The sequence below is a fragment of the Myotis daubentonii genome, chromosome 7 (genome assembly GCF_963259705.1).
Source record: "Myotis daubentonii chromosome 7, mMyoDau2.1, whole genome shotgun sequence".
Classification (NCBI taxonomy): domain Eukaryota; kingdom Metazoa; phylum Chordata; class Mammalia; order Chiroptera; family Vespertilionidae; genus Myotis; species Myotis daubentonii.
Genome location: NC_081846.1, coordinates 77120132 through 77135837, shown reverse-complemented (window position 1 = coordinate 77135837; position 15706 = coordinate 77120132). Strand labels below are relative to the sequence as shown.

The 15706-nt window shown below is 50.0% G+C and overlaps 1 protein-coding gene across 2 annotated transcripts in view; it reads right to left on the bottom strand.

The window, feature by feature from the left end:
* Window positions 1-15706, bottom strand: part of LCT (lactase) — a 47900-nt gene that overhangs the window by 17772 nt on the left and 14422 nt on the right. The window contains exons 5-9 of one of the 2 annotated variants that reach the window (XM_059704572.1): window positions 14285-14363; window positions 9745-10471; window positions 6218-6863; window positions 2694-4244; window positions 876-1144 (exon numbers count right to left, since the gene is read on the bottom strand). In XM_059704572.1, coding sequence (XP_059560555.1) covers window positions 876-1144; window positions 2694-4244; window positions 6218-6863; window positions 9745-10471; window positions 14285-14363 — 3272 coding nt within the window. The remainder of the gene's footprint in view (window positions 1-875; window positions 1145-2693; window positions 4245-6217; window positions 6864-9744; window positions 10472-14284; window positions 14364-15706) is intronic. The other variant, XM_059704573.1, reaches the window with a different exon arrangement.

Sequence of the window (15706 nt, the reverse complement as noted above, 5' to 3'; positions counted from 1 at the left end):
GAGGCTACATGAGCGGTTCTGTGTGTTTGGCTAACACAGGTCTGGGTGTGGCAGAACTTGCCCGGAGACGTCATTCATAACCCGGTGGTGCGGTCATCTGGGGCTGCTAACACTCGTCTACCTCGAACGTATTTTCAGCAGCTATAGTCGTCCAGAAAAACCCGAGGGCGGGGCACTCCCAGCCAGGCCAGCTCATACCCCTGACCCTGCCAGGCCTCACCCTGAGCACACAGAGCCCCTCCTGTCGCAGAGAAAATAAAAAAGATGTAAAGCAGGGGCCCGCAACTAAAGGCCTGAGCAAGTCACTCTTGGCTTGTTATCTTTTATTTCTCTGGGAAAAAGGCAAACCCTCATATTTTCTGTATGAGGAAGCTCCCCTGGCACGTATAAGGTGATGGTAGGATGTTAGGTCATCAGGAAAGAAACCCGTCTCTAATAACCTCGGGCCGATCGCACGCCCCCTCCCACCGCCCCTCCGTGGCACATACAACAAGTGACTAGAAAAAGAAACCGTGACAGCCATGTTTCCCACTTGGAGGAAAGCAGGCGAGAAAAGCACCCAGCAGAGAGTCTTCATGTTCACGGCTCTGCCTAAGTGTGTCTGCCCAGGCTCCACCTGCTCCTCCTCGCCTGCGAACACCCATCTCAGCACTGCCCTTGTAACTGTGCTGGTCTGCCTGTACTGGGGGGTGGGGGGGTGAAGAACCAGGGCTATCGGGGAAGAGGTCCTCCAAGATTCCCTGATGGCGTCTCTCACTTCCCTCCCACAGTCTATGAAAAGCCCCTGCTCACCCTGCCCTTCCCAGCCCTGAGCCCAGAGCCCGGCGCATAGTAGGTGTGCAGCAGATGTTGCTGAACTGCCCTGCACTCCTCACCTGATACGCAGCGGAAGCCGCGCTCCAGATGAAGCCCTCGGGAAACTGGCCGTAGAGAAACTCGTCTTCCCGGGGCAGCGGCATGCCGTTGCTGGTGATGACCTCTGTGTAGTACCTGGCGGAGGCTCTTGCTGTGCGAGGCCTGTTCGCATTGTTGAAATCAACATGGTACAGTCCAAACTTGACTGTGTAACCATTCAGCCACTCAAAGTTGTCCATCAGAGACCACGCGGAATACCCTCGGAGGTCTACGCCATCGAGCCTGTAGGCTGGGAACATTGCAAGGGAAAGAGAAGAGCTTTAACCCAGTCGGGCAGGGACCCCAAGAAGCCCAGCCAAGTACTGGTCTCTCAACTCAAGGCAGGAGTCCTGAACCACCAACTTGTACACACAGGTAATGTGTCCCCGATAGATAGATCATCTTGTGTGTCTTTGTTCTTTTGCCCACACTCATGCCCCCAAACAAGTATTAATGACTGATCTTTGCAAAATCAAATTCTTTTGTTGGGGTAAAGGGATGTGCTTCAAATTCAAGAGTCTCGGCCCCCTTTAGATATGAAACACAAATGTGAATGTGAGAACAATTTCTTGCTCTGGGGTTGCATGGAACCCATCTATACTAATAAAAGGGTAATATGCTAATTAGACCAGATGTCTTCCGGACGTCCTTCCAGACGAAGCCACAGTGGTGGGGGCTGAGGCAGAGGCAGTTAGGGGTGGTAAGGCTGGCAGGGGAGCAGTTAGGGGGTGATCAGGCTGGCAGGGGAGGGCAGTTAGGGGGCAATCAAGCAGGCATGCAGAGTGGTTAGAGGCAATCAGGCAGGCAGGCAAAAGGGTTAGGGGTGATAAGGCAGGTAGGCAGAGTGGTTAGGGGTGATCAGGCAGGCAGGCAGGTGAGCGGTTAGGAGCCAGTGGTCCTGGATTGCGAGAGGGATGTCTGACTGCTGGTTTAGATCCAATTCCTACAGGGAGTTGGACATCCCCCGAGTAGTCCCGGATTGGAGAGGGTGCATGCCGGGCTGATGTACACCCCCCCCCCACACACAAATTTTGTGCACCGGGCCTCTAGTCTATATATATAAAAGGCTAAGAGATCATCTGACCATTAGCTATGATGCACACTGACCACCAGGGGAAGACGCTTCAATGCAGGAGCTGCCAAGCTGCGGTAACTTGGCAGTAGCAGTTCTCAGGTGACACACCCCAGAACCAGAGAGGAGGGAGCCTGATTCCAGGGTACATCGCCCAAGAACCTCCCACTTGCAATCCGGGACCCCTCAGGGGATGTCGGAGAGCCAGATTTGGCCCAATCCCCGCAGGCCAGGCCGAGGGACCCCACCTGCTGGAGGCACCCTGCAGATGCCCTTCGAGCCACAGTGCTGCCCCAGGTGTGGCCCATCTCTCCCAGTCCCGTCCTGCTGGCCACCTTCTAATTAATTTCCTTTCAATGTGCATGAATCCATGCATCGGACCACTAGTCAGAATATAAACTCCATGTCAGCAGAAAGTTATCTGTTTTGTTCACTACTGTTTCCCTATGATTTAGAGTAAAACTTATCCAACAGTAGTTGCTCAATAATAGATGAATGGACCCATAAAAATGTTCTTATGGGGATTGTGTGTGTGTGTGTACATCTGGGGAGATGACCATAGCTTTTTTTCAGAGGGAAATGTAACTCCAGACAGGGAAAGAATAATGGAGTTAGCACATAAGACAGAGACTTGCTGATGGTTTGTAATCTACTCTGCCAATCATTTCAGGCACATGACATGTGGATGTTGGGAGATTTTGTAAGGGGGGCATGAACCCTCACATACCTTTCAAAGCTTCATTGATGTAGGTTTTGTGGTAGAATATCCGATCGGTATCTTCCACCTTCGGATTTTCCAGCCCCACCCCATTTTCGGTGACGTAAATGGGGATGTCACCATACTCTTCTTTGATCCAGTTGAGCAGTCTCCGCATCCCCCAGGGTGCAGCTCTGTTCAGTGCCGTGGACGGCCATGAAGGGCCCTCCTCCTCAATCGTCTCCTGGTCATCTTGGTAGGAGGGTGGGTTTAACCTCGGTGTTGTGTACCGCACAATTCTGGAGGAGTAGGTGTTGAGGCAGAACACATCGGCCGTAGCCCGGACGTACCTCTTCTCTTCCTCAGTGAAACTGGGCAGGCGGGACGTGGCCAAGTGTTGCAGTTCACTCCTGTTCCCCACTTTCCACTTCATGGCCTCGGGATAGTCCCCATTTCGGAAAATGGGGTGGGCGAACCAGCCCAGTGAGAACTGCAGCATTCGGTCAGCTGCCTCCACATCCCGTGGGACCTCGGGCGACTTGGGCTCTGCCCAGTGTGCACTGAGGCTCAAGGAGATGACCCCCTTCTGCTTTTGCCGGTATTTCTCATCGTAAGTGTGGTAGACTCTGGCATGAGCTTTGATGAGTGCATGGCCAATCCTGTAAGGTGCCCAGCCTGGGTCCTTCACATTTGGGGGAAACTCCCCTGAGCCATAGCCCAACCATGCCTGGTACATGGGCTCATTAAAGGTCATCCAGAACTTGACCCTGTCACCAAAGGTCTGGAAACAAAAGTCTGCATAGCTGTTAAACAACTCAATCAAGGAAGCATCCTCCCAGCCTCCGATATCTTGCAGGGCCTGGGGCAGGTCCCAGTGGAACAGTGTCACCATCGGAAAGATGTTGCTTTCCACCAAGCCATCAATCAGCCTGTTGTAATAATCAACACCACGGCTATTGATAGAACTGTTTCTCCCAGTTGGGAAAATCCGAGACCAGGAGATAGAGAAGCGATAGGCCTTCACCTTCAAAGCTCGAAGCATGTTCAGATCGGCATCCAGTTGGTTGTAGCTGTCACAGGCTATGTCTCCAGTGGCATTGCCTTTCACGTTGCTGCCTGGTGTGTGGGTAAAGTTATCCCAGATGCTGGGGCCTTTGCCGTCAGCATTCCAAGCTCCTTCGATCTGATAGGCTGATGAGGACACGCCCCACAGAAAGTCATCCCGGAACGTGCCGTGGTAAAACAGATCGCGTTCAAACTTGGGCTGGTTGGAGAACTTTTCCCAAACGACCTTGGCCTTGGAGGGCACCTCAGATGGAAAAGGGAAGGCTCTGACTTTAGGGGGGAACGTTGCTGTGCTGGGTGGTGGCAGTCTTTTCACTTCTTTGGTGAGGAAACCATTCTTTTCAATGATGCTGGTGAAAAAATAGGCAGATTTCCTGGGAGTCCTTGGCCGGCTGCTGTCGTTGAAGTTGACGTGGTGCAGCCCAAACCTCTGGCTGTAACCAGAGGGCCCTTCGAAGCCATCGATGAGGGAACGGGCAATGTAAGATCGAACATCCACTGAGTCCTCCTTGACAGCTGTGGGGAAAAACAAAAATACAGCAGTGTTATTTTAAAGTCTCTGTTAGTTTGCTTTTTAAAAAAATATATTTTATTGATTTTTTACAGAGAGGAAGGGAGAGGGATAGAGAGGTAGAAACATCGATGAGAGAGAAACATCGATCAGCTGCCTCCTGCGCACCTCCCACTGGGGATGTGCTCGCAACCAAGGCACATGCCCTTGACCGGAATCGAACCTGGGACCCTTGAGTCCTCAGGCCGACGCTCTATCCACTGAGCAAAACCGGCCAGGGCTGTTAGTTTGCTTTTAAAGGTTTTCCTTTTGACATGAAAGTTTTGGAGGTGATTTGGGTTACTCCAAAAACATGAACCTCTTTTCTCCCTCATAATGGATAAGGAAAACTCACAAGACCCCATGAAGCATCCGGCCACATCCATGGCCATCACTCAGTCCAAAGGAGCAGCCTTGTCTTAAAATGAATAATGGCGAGCATGTGCCCCATCTGCTAGCGTAGAGACCTAGAGGAGCCGTGTGAAGATGGAGGCAGAGATTGGGGCGACACAGCCACATGCCAAGGAATGTCTGGAGCCACCGGAAGATGGAAGAGCAAGGAGGGGTGCTCCCCTGGAACCTCTGGAGGCAGAGCATTTCTACTGGCATCTTGATTTCAGACTTCTGGACTCCAGGACTGTGAGAAAATAACGATGGTCTAGCAGGTCAACCAACAACCAGAGCCAAAGTAAGGCAATGGCTGTGGGCTCCAACGGGGAGTCAGCAAAGTATTAAGCCTCGTTTCTATCAAATCGCACCTATTGCATATGTGGCAGGAAAAGTTGCTCACTCACTCAGTAATTCAGTAAGCACCTGCTTTGTCTCCAGGCTGGGCCAGGCTCTGGGAACATAAAGATGAATAAAAGCCTCATAGGTCAGTGGGAAGAGTGAAGAGCTGAGCCAGAAATAGGCCTCTGGTTCCACTCACAGCATGTTTGGGCACACCATTCAACATCTCAGAGCATCCGCTCCACAGTTGTCACAGGAGGAAAGTATCTGTCGATTGACTGCATACAGCTGTGTCAACGATCACTTGAGGCAATGTCTTAAATGGGTTCCAAGATTATGCACATTATAGAATGTAACCTTGATGCTGAGAGGAGTACACGTGAAGAACAGAGAGGGGGGTCTGACCTCCCTCTGTGGATGTGGGTCTCCATTCCTCACTGCAATGCCCAGGGCAAGTATCACTTATCAATTCTTTCTCTTTGAACCTAGACAAAGCCTTGAAATCTTCTCATCACAGCCCTCTAGGCAGACAGCTAGCCACTCTCAACTGAGTAGGACTGGCCTGTGAGGTGAAACCTATTTGCCATTCCTTTTTACTTGGAATAAAAAGACATGTGGAACAGTATGTTATGTAAGAGTGAAACTGTAGATGTGATGAATTGAATCAAAGTAAATAATGAGCTATATATTTTTACAGCCAGTTAAAGGAGATGAGGATCAATGTGGCTGGAGCACTGAAGGAAGAGTTAATGGGTTGGAGTCCCATCTTAAGTGTCCTCATGCCATCCTGTAATGCCATTATCACCCTATGTTGCAATTTTCTGTCTGTGTCTCTGTAGACCGTGAATATCCTATGTGAAAAGATAATTTTTGTTTAATATTTTACCTCTACTGTATTGCACAATGTCTGGAACATAATAGTCAGCTAATAAATATTTGTTAAATAAGTGCATTAAAAATGATGAGGCTTGATTAATGGACAGGGTTCAGATGGGCAGAATTTAGAAAGGACTAAGAATATGAGAGCAAAAAGTTGAGGCCTTGAGGGGGAGAGTTAGGAGGCTGATGTGAAGGACTCATGCTCTTACTACCAATACTACTTTTTGGCTTCATTTACTTGAGAGACGGTCTTGGTCCCATAACACAAAACTGTGACGACTTGAAGAAGGACCACCCACCTTCCGATCACCAGCATATCCACTGCTCTTACCCTTGAGCACCTCGTTGATATATTGATTGAAGTAGTCTACTCTCAAGGAATCATCAAGGAGATTTTCCCTTTCCCCGATGGGCATGCCGTTCCCAGCCAGGTAGATGGGAACCTTTCCTCTTGTGTACTCCAAGGATATAAACCGCAACAGCCTCCTTATGCCCCAGGGCACCACACGAATCCAAGGGGATGAGGTCTGGGGCCAGGCAGGGTCCACGTGCTGTGAGAAGCCTCCAATGGTATCATAGCTGGGGATGCAGGTGTCTTGCTGGGCCTTGCTAATGAGGCGGGAAGTGTAGTGGGACAGACCCAGGAAATCAGCTGAGCCTTTCAGGAGCTGCTTCTCTGCTTCAGTGAATTCGGGGAGCTGGGCCACGGGACTGGGGCACCGCTTGTTTATCTGTTGAATCTGGGCCCTCAGGGCAGCTGGGTAGTCTCCATCCACAAAGATAGGGTGTGCAAACCAGCCCAGCATGAAGTGCAAGAAGCGCTCAGAGGCTCTCAGGTCCTCGGGACTCTCTGGGGAGAGGGGTTCTGCCCAGTCTGAGTTCAGCACGATGCCCACACGGCCCTGCTGCTGCGGGCGATGGTGGCTGTTGTAGAGGTGCCAAGCTCTGGCATGAGCCTTGAGGACCAAGTGAGCCACCTTGTGAAGAGGAAAGAAGGTACAGTGTCAACAACAGCACCAACAAGCCAACAGCAAGTCAACAACGTCAACAACTTAACACCAGTGTCAATAATACCAGCAAGTTAATAACAACAGCAACACTGAAAATGTCAACATAAATAACATCAACACTAATGCCAACACTGTCATTAAAATATCAACAATGTCAACAAGAAGTTAAGACCAATGCTAACAATGTCAACAAGTCAAGACAGTGCTGATGGCAACAATATCAATGCCAATGCCCCCAATATCAACAATGTGGATGACAATGTCAACAAGTCAGCACCACCCCTGAGAGGTTAATAGCAACAGCATTGACAACCATATTAATAATTACAACTGCTAACGAATTTGTTCATGTAATCCCCACAATAACCTATGTGGCAAGTTATTATTACTGCTATACAGGTGAGGAAAACAAGATCCAGAGAGGGTAAAATGCAGGCATTCTGACTCCAGGCCTGTATTGTCACCCACAATGTTAGTTTGCCTCCATTCTCAATAAGTAGTTATTGACTTATTAGTCAACAACTAATGGGGAGTGGAGATCATTTTAGTTACCACACAAAGGAGGGGACAATTCTTTCTAGATTACTTGTTCTCCTTTCCACTTAATAAAATCTAGGGAGAAACATCACCACAAAGAATCTCTCTGTAGACTTAACTGATAGTCTTACAAAGATCAACAGCTCTCCTTGGTGGAGCGCTATGAAAAGACGGGCAAAAGCAGGCTATCTGGAGTATAACACACCTAGATTTAAGTCCTGACTCTGTCACTAACTTGCTCCTTAAGCTCGACCAATCTTCTAACTTCAGGTCCCTAGTCTGTTAAGAAGCAGGTACTTACGGATCCACAGAGGAGAATTAAGTGAGACTGTACATATAAAGCACAAGCAGAAACTCGGGAGTGCAGAGGAGAGCTTGCTACCGATCAGCTCCCCTTCCTTTTTATCATCTGAAGATGATGACACTTACTTTTGAAGAATTTCACATCAAAACTAGAGGCCCGGTGCACGGATTCGTGCACCAGTAGGGTCCCTTGGCCTGGCATGCCAATTTGATTCTCAGTCAGGACACATGCCTGGGGTGCGGGTTCAGTCCTTGATCAGGGTGTGTGCAGGAGGCAACTGATCAATGTTTCTCTCTCACATCAATGTTTCTCTCTCTCCTTTCCCTTCCTCTTTCTAAAATCAATAAAAACATATACACTTTTTAAAGTATGCTTAGGGAAAAAAAAGAAGAAGAAGCCTAAGGAGGAAAGGTATGGGTGACACGCAGGAGACATGCAGAAAGGTCCAAACCTTCCATCTTCAGAAGCGTAGTTTCTCTTCCTGGTGTACTTGCTGAACAAGAGCAGGATGGAAACCTTGACAAAGTGCTGTGGTTTTGGCATTTTATTGAGGCATTCATTCATTTCCAGCTCATGCTAATCGCAGACATTTTGAATTGTTTTCCAGTTTTCTTATGTGTGTTAACATCATTTCCCGCAAAGGTTTTAAGACCTCACGGACATGGGCTGTGTGTCCTCCTTAAGACCTCGCATGGGACACAGTAAATGCCCCCTTTAGAACAAACCCCGAAGGGTGGCAGGGGTCACCCAGGCTAACATGTCCCTCCTGGAGAATGCTGCCAGGGAAAGCTGGTGGGTTTTCTGGGAGATTTTGAAGAAAAAGGAAAAGATGGAAGGAAGCCATTTTATATTTTGTCTCTATTATATACATCTCCTTCTTGTTGAACTAATACCCTGTCTGCTCTCTGGAAAGCCAATCCATGCCACTCCCCAGCTCCCCACCTCTCAACCACTGTGCTGGGGGGTAGAGCTGGGACCTGGACCCAACCTGTCAGCGCCCCATGTGACTCACACAGAGACCAGAAACACAGGGAGACTTGCTGCGAATGACAGACAAGGGCACGCTTGCTTCCCACTGGTCCTGACAGATGAGAGAGGGCTGCTGCCACCTGGCCACCCGGCAGCCCAGGAATAAAACCAACAAGGGGGCAAGAGCAGAAGCAAAACTGGGTCCTGGTAGCATTGTCTGTGGTCTGATCACCTAAACCAAGACTTTCCAGTTTCCTGAGCTTATATATCTCCCACCTGCTGGATTGAAGTTGGGTTTTCTGTCAATTGAGAGTCCTGGGTGACTCAGAAAACTTGCTTTGGAGTCAGGCAGACTTGGGCTCAAATTTTGGCTTCTAACGAACCCACTAGTGATGTCATCATGACCAAATGGTTTCTCCTCCTGAGCCCCAGCTTTCTCACCCATCAGGTGTCCTGAGGATATAGTCACACCCATCAGTGCTGCCCTGAGGATGTAGTCACACCCATCAAGTGTCCTGAAGATGTAGTCACACCCATCAGTGCTGCCCTGAGGATGTAGTCACACCCATCAGTGCTGCCCTGAGGATGTAGTCACACCCATCAGTGCTGCCCTGAGGATGTAGTCACACCCATCAGTGATGCCCTGAGGATGTAGTCACACCCATCAGTGCTGCCCTGAAGATGTAGTCACACCCATCAGTGCTGCCCTGAGGATGTAGTCACACCCATCAGTGCTGCCCTGAGGATGTAGTCACACCCATCAGTGATGCCCTGAGGATGTAGTCACACCCATCAGTGATGCCCTGAGGATGTAGTCACACCCATCAGTGATGCCCTGAGGATGTCATGACTATTTGTAAAGAGCCAGCACTGTGCTTGGACAAAATAAGGTGATTAACACTTTATGGTTCCTTCCCTCCCTCTGATTTCCTTTAAAAAACAAAAAGTAAACACTTGCTGGTAGGAAGATAAAATGACTTTTTCCCACCAAACGTCCTATCTCTTCTAATGAGTAGGAGCTGCAAAGAAGAGAAGTACCTTAAAGGAGGCCACTCCTGGGTCGGAGATGCCGGGCGGGTGTTGGCCAGTGCCATAGCCCGCATAGCTCATGACCCACGGCTCATGGAAGGTCACCCACAGCTTCACACGGTCCCCAAAGGTGGAGAAGCAGAAGGCTGCATAGTCCAGGAAAGCGTCCACCACACTCTCGTTCTGCCACCCGCCTCGGTCCTGCAGGGCCTGTGGCAGGTCCCAGTGGAACAGCGTGGCCATGGGCTGGATGTGCGAGTCCAGCAGGCTGTCGATCAGCTTGTTGTAGTAGGCGACACCCCGGAGGTTGGGGCTGCGCCCGTGCCCCGTGGGGAAGATGCGGGACCAGGAGATGGAGAACTTGTAGACCTGAGCGCGGAGGCCACGAAGCAGGGAGACGTCGGAGTCCACCTTGTGGTAACTGTCGCTGGCCACGCCGGGGGTGGCCTGGCCCGTGGCGGCCTTCTGGGGTCCGAGTCGGTCCCACACGCTTGCCCCTCTTCCGTCCTCAGCCCAGCCTCCTTCCACGTTGAAGGCTCCCGTGGAGACGCCCCAGAGGAAGCCTTCAGGGAAAACATCCTGCAGGAAAGCATCCCTTTCCGCCCTGGGCTGGTGAGCAAACGCTTCCCAGACGCTCCGATAGGCAGAGCTGGGCGGCGAGGAGCCCACGGCCGTCTCCAAGCCCCACTGCCGGGCACCCTGCAGGGTCAGGTTGCCAGCCTGGGGACAAGACCTGCTACGACAAAGTGACATGGAAGGACATGGTAAGTAATGACTCTGAGGACACATGCCCCCCGACGGACGAACAGTGACAAAGTCTGTAATCGGTAAAGATACAGAGACCCTGAGTGGAAAGCCATGTCCACAAAGTCACGGGCAGGAAGTGGCTGGTCGGGGGGAAGTTATCATTATTACCCCTTCTTAGTGGAGTTGTCATTGCTCCTGTGTGCACACAAACACTGTACCAATGCGACTGCTCTCTATATTAGCTCACCCTGAGGACTGTCTTCAGTTTTCATGCCACACCTTTTTTTTCTTACAATTTATTGTTTATAAAACATAGGTAATACTAATGCTGACTTCAATGTACTGAGCTTTGATTCTGTGCTGGCCACTGTGATAAAACGTATGCATGTTATGTCATTTGACTTTCATAATGCATTTATGAGCTAGGGACTATATTTATTTATCTCCACCCTAAGAGGAGGAAGCTGAGACTTAAAGAAATGAGTAACTGGCACCAGCTATTTGGCAACTGGCACAGAAGTTTCAATGATCGCACTGCTGTGCACCTCTGTTGATATGCAGCCGGCAGAGACCAGCCTGGCTGCAGCCTCCTCGCCCCTTCCTGCTGCCTGGACCTGAGGTATCCATGCTGCACCAGGAGGAAGGAGCCTTGTGAAGGCTGACAAAGCAACAAGAGAGGAGCCTGGATTCCTGGCGATTATAACCACTCTAGACTGCCCCTCTCCAGACTTTATGTAAATGAACTCATATCCTGTTGTGGTTTTTTTTAATGGAAACTTCTCCTTGATCACCTAGCTTGCGAATGGTAGAATCTGTATTTTTTTTTAATATGTACTTTATTGACTTTTTACAGAGAGGAAGGAAGAGAGATAGAGAGTTAGAAACATTGCTGAGAGAGAAACATCGATCAGCTGCTTCCTGCATACCCCCTACTGGGGATGTGCCCGCAACCAAGGTACATGCCCTTGACCAGAATCGAACCTGGGACCCCTCAGTCCGCAGGCCAACACTCTATCCACTAAGCCAAACTGATTAGGGCAAAATCTGTATTTTTAAACACATATCACTATGTATGTGTGTAAATGTATAGACATTTATGTCCACATATATTTTGTGTTTTATTTCAGAAATAAATATATTTGGCCCTAGCCAGTTTGGCTCAGTGGATAGAGCGTAGGCCTGTGGACCAAAGGGTCCTGGGTTTGATTCTGGTCAAGGGCATGTACCTCGGCTGCAGGCTCCTTCCCAGACCTGGGCCCTGGTTGCGGCTCTTGCAGGAGGCAACCAGTCAATGTGTTTTCCTCACAGCGATGTTTCTGTTTTTCCCTCTCTCTTCCACTCTCCCTAAGATTCAACAGGAAAATATCCTCTGGTGAGGATTAAAAGATAATAATAAATATATCTGAAATAAAACATAAAAATGCTCTCATTATAAGCACTGAATTCTGATTCTTTCCTCCCTTCCATTTTTTTTTTGGGGGGGGGGGGCGTTTGTTTTTTAATGCTTCAAATCAAACCTCTAAATTGATTTCCCCATCTATGGGTCATGTCTGGCAGGCTAGAAAGCTGCATGCCAGAGCCTGCATAGTTCCACCAGCAGAGGGCGACCCTGAGGAAGGATGGGTATAGATTTTGGTCTGGAGAAGGGAACACACTTGGGGAAATGGGGTGGAGTACAGAGCACCTCCCGGTCCGGTCCGAGGGCCATCATGTGGAGAGGGCTGGCCCTTCTACTGGGTTGGCCCAGAATGAAGAACTGGTGGAAGCGACAGGGGTGCTGTAGAGGGGCCTCCCTCCATTCAGGGAAGCCTGGGCCTTGCCACCCTAACTAAGCACCTCTTGTGTTATGAAGCATCAACTCACCCACATTTGCTGTGAGAGTGGTGAGGGGAAATGGTGAGCGATAGCTGTGAATTATCCAGAACCTATGCACGACTCTGGAACACAGCAGGGACACAGACGACACTCACTCAGTGCACAGCCTCGCTGCTCTGGCCCTGACTGTCTAGCTTGGGCGGGAAGAGGTCTTGAAGAAATAAAAGAACCGCCCCTGGGTACAACAGAACTTGCCGCCTAAACCTTGGAGCTGGGAGTCCTGGGTTTGCCTAACGTGGTTAGATATTTAGTACACGAAGCCCCTCTCTCTGCCCAGCCCCTCCAGCTGTCCCTCCTCCAGCCGGCCCTCCCCCTGCTCCAAGCCACCACAGAGCACCCCAGATAAGACTCTCCCCGCTCTGGGGAGCAGTGCTGTGTTCCATGCCTCACTCTTGTGTTAGAGTCATTGATGGGCCTCTTTGTCTCACCCCCAAGTTCTAAAACTCTCAAATGACAAAACAATGTTAGTCCTCTTACGACCCCCTTCACCCCTGCACCCAGAGGTTCTCCATCAATATCTCCTGGGTGAGGACCCCACTGTCAGTTTAACATCAGCCAGTGTAACCTTCACTTCAGGCAAAGATCAAGGGATCCCTGGAACTGGTGTCATGTATCATCTCATGGTTTTATAATCATTAAGCTCTCAAGGTACCCCTTTTATTATGACCTCTTGAGTTTTGCTTTGTTTTTTAAAATGTAATATATTTTTATTGATTTCAGAAAGGAAGGGAGAGGGAGAGAGAGAGAAACATCAGTGATGAGAGAATCATTGATTCGTCGCCGCCTGCACGCCCCACACTGGGAATTGAGGCTGCAACCCAGGCATGTGGCTCCTGGTTCCTAGGTCGATGCTCAACCGCTGAGCCATACCAGCGGGCTTGAGTTTTGCTTTCTGAGCTGACTCCAAGTGTGGTCAGGGAGCAGGTCCAGCCTATGTGCCCACTGCACCGCGCAGACTCCAGCACAGAGCCTGACATGTGGCAGCTGCTCGGGGTGTTGATGTGAATTGCTGATTGGAAGTGAGTTGACAGGATTAAACAATAGAAGGAGAATCAGCACAGGACAGCCAAGAGCTGGGAGAGGAAAAGTGCAAAGAGGTGGTGGTGACTGAAGCCTACGAGCTTGGACTGAGCCATGCTAGAAAGATCTGCGGTGAACACAGGAAGCTCTCGCTGATGGTCTGGCAGCCAAGTGACGGCCTCTGTCCTTCCCTAAGGTGCACGGAGCTGCCCTGGTGACACACCCCGTGGAGTTGAGGGTCTGGGGAACTCCCAATGCGGGTTTCCACACCGTCCTTTTCTCGCTCCCTCGAGAAGCACATTGGGATGTGAGTGGGCAAAGTCCTATAATCATGGGGAGACCCTCAAATCTGCTCTATTTTTTAAGATGTCTTTTACAAATGTTGGTCATTTGTTAAGAAATTATTTGCAACCCCAGGATAAATTCAAGTCTCTGTCCTGAGAACACCCCCGAGTGAGGCTTCTGCTGCACGGTCTCCTCGCGGGGACGCTGTCTCACATTTTCCAGGAGGAAATGGACGCAGAGGACTCACCTCTTACTCAGACCACGCAGCGTCGGTGGGGTGCTCAGGTCTATCTCCCCCGCCTGCTCTGCCACGAACTCACAGGATCATAAACTAGAAGGCAGGGGTGCAAATCCCAGCTGTGTGCCCTTGTGTGTGCGTGGCAAGGTGGCCCAATGACAGAGAATTCCAGAACCATGTGGGGCCCAGAGTAAGACTCGGTGAGAGATGGCTTCTCCCTGCTTTCCCCTCTGAGCCTTCGTCTTCCTCCTCTAAAATGTCCACCATTAACCTACTGGCCCGAGAGGCAGACAACAACAGTCCCATGAGATGACACATGTGACAGAATAGCAGAGTATTCTGCAAACACCAGTTATGGGTGGTTTGACAGGAAATCTACATTACCTTTTCTCGAGATCCGATGAGCAGCTCAGGAATGCGTTGATGTCAGACCCAATGATGAGGCCTTGGTCTTTACTGAGGGCTGTAAGAGAGAAGTTTAACTAACTCTACCTGAACCCCAACAATGCACATGGCGCGATCAGTGGTTTCCCTCACGTGTACCACACACCGCCTCTAGGCCAGCGGGTCTCCACCTTCCGAATGCCGCGACCTTTAATACAGTTCCTCGTGTTGTGGTGACCCCCGACCATAAAGTTATTTTCGCTGCTACTTCATCACTGTAATGTTGCTACTGTTCTGAACTGTAATGTAAATATCTGAAATGCAGGATGTATTCTCATTGTTCGCAACCCACAGGTTGAGAACCGCTGCTCTAAGCAATGGTTCCAGGCCCCTGTGGAGAATTTCATGGGCCAAGGACTGAAGGAGGTCAGAAGTGGTCTCTACCTACTTAGGACGTAGGACAGTGGCTCTCAAACTCTGCGTGCACCAGCGTCACCTGCAGAGCTTATTAAACACACATGGCCGGGCCCCTCCAAAGTTTCTGGTCAGTTCTGGTCTGAGGTGGGCTGGAGCCTGGGAATGTCCAACAGGTTCCCAGGTGAGGCTGATGCTGCCGGTCTGGCGACCACACATGGAGAACAATTGGTTTAGAAATCAAGTATCAGAAAGGGGTGGTTTAAAAAAATATATAGTAAACTATATGTTAAACATAAAACTGACCATTGAAGCCATTTAGAAAGGGGTGGCATTTAAGAACGTGTTGTGCCGTGAGAGGTGAGGGTCAGTACGTGGTGTCTACGGACAAGTTTCCAAGGCCTGTGAAGCCAGCTCAGCACTGGTTACAAGTGGTGGGAAGGACACTACTGACGTGTCCCACATGCTGACCTTATAGGGTGACTGGACTGACTCTCGGGGCACCAGGAACATGCCCCTTGGCCCCTCCTACAGTGTCTAGTGCAGTGGTTCTCAACCTTCTGGCCCTTTAAATACAGTTCCTCATGTTGTGACCCAACCATAAAATTATTTTCGTTGTTACTTCATTGTTGCTACTGTTATGAATTGTAATGTAAATATCTGATATGCAGGATGGTCTTAGGCGACCCCTGTGAAAGGGTCATTCGACCGCCAAAGGGGTCGTGACCCACTGGTTGAGAACCGCTGGTCTAGTGGCTCTCAGCCCCCAATGCCTTAATAGACCCCACCTTTCCCTTGACCTGATTGCAGCAGGAGCAACCTCCTGGACGATGCCAACCAATCAGATTCACTGTTTAGAATCAGAGCTATTGAGGAGGTGGTCCTAGACCTACAGCTCAGGTACCTACCAGGACCAAGTGCAAGTTGAGGTAATGGGGAAATGAACAAGGGTAAGCAGAGGGGCTGGGGGCAGAGAGGCAGCCCTGCCAAGGGGTGCAGAGGTGAGAA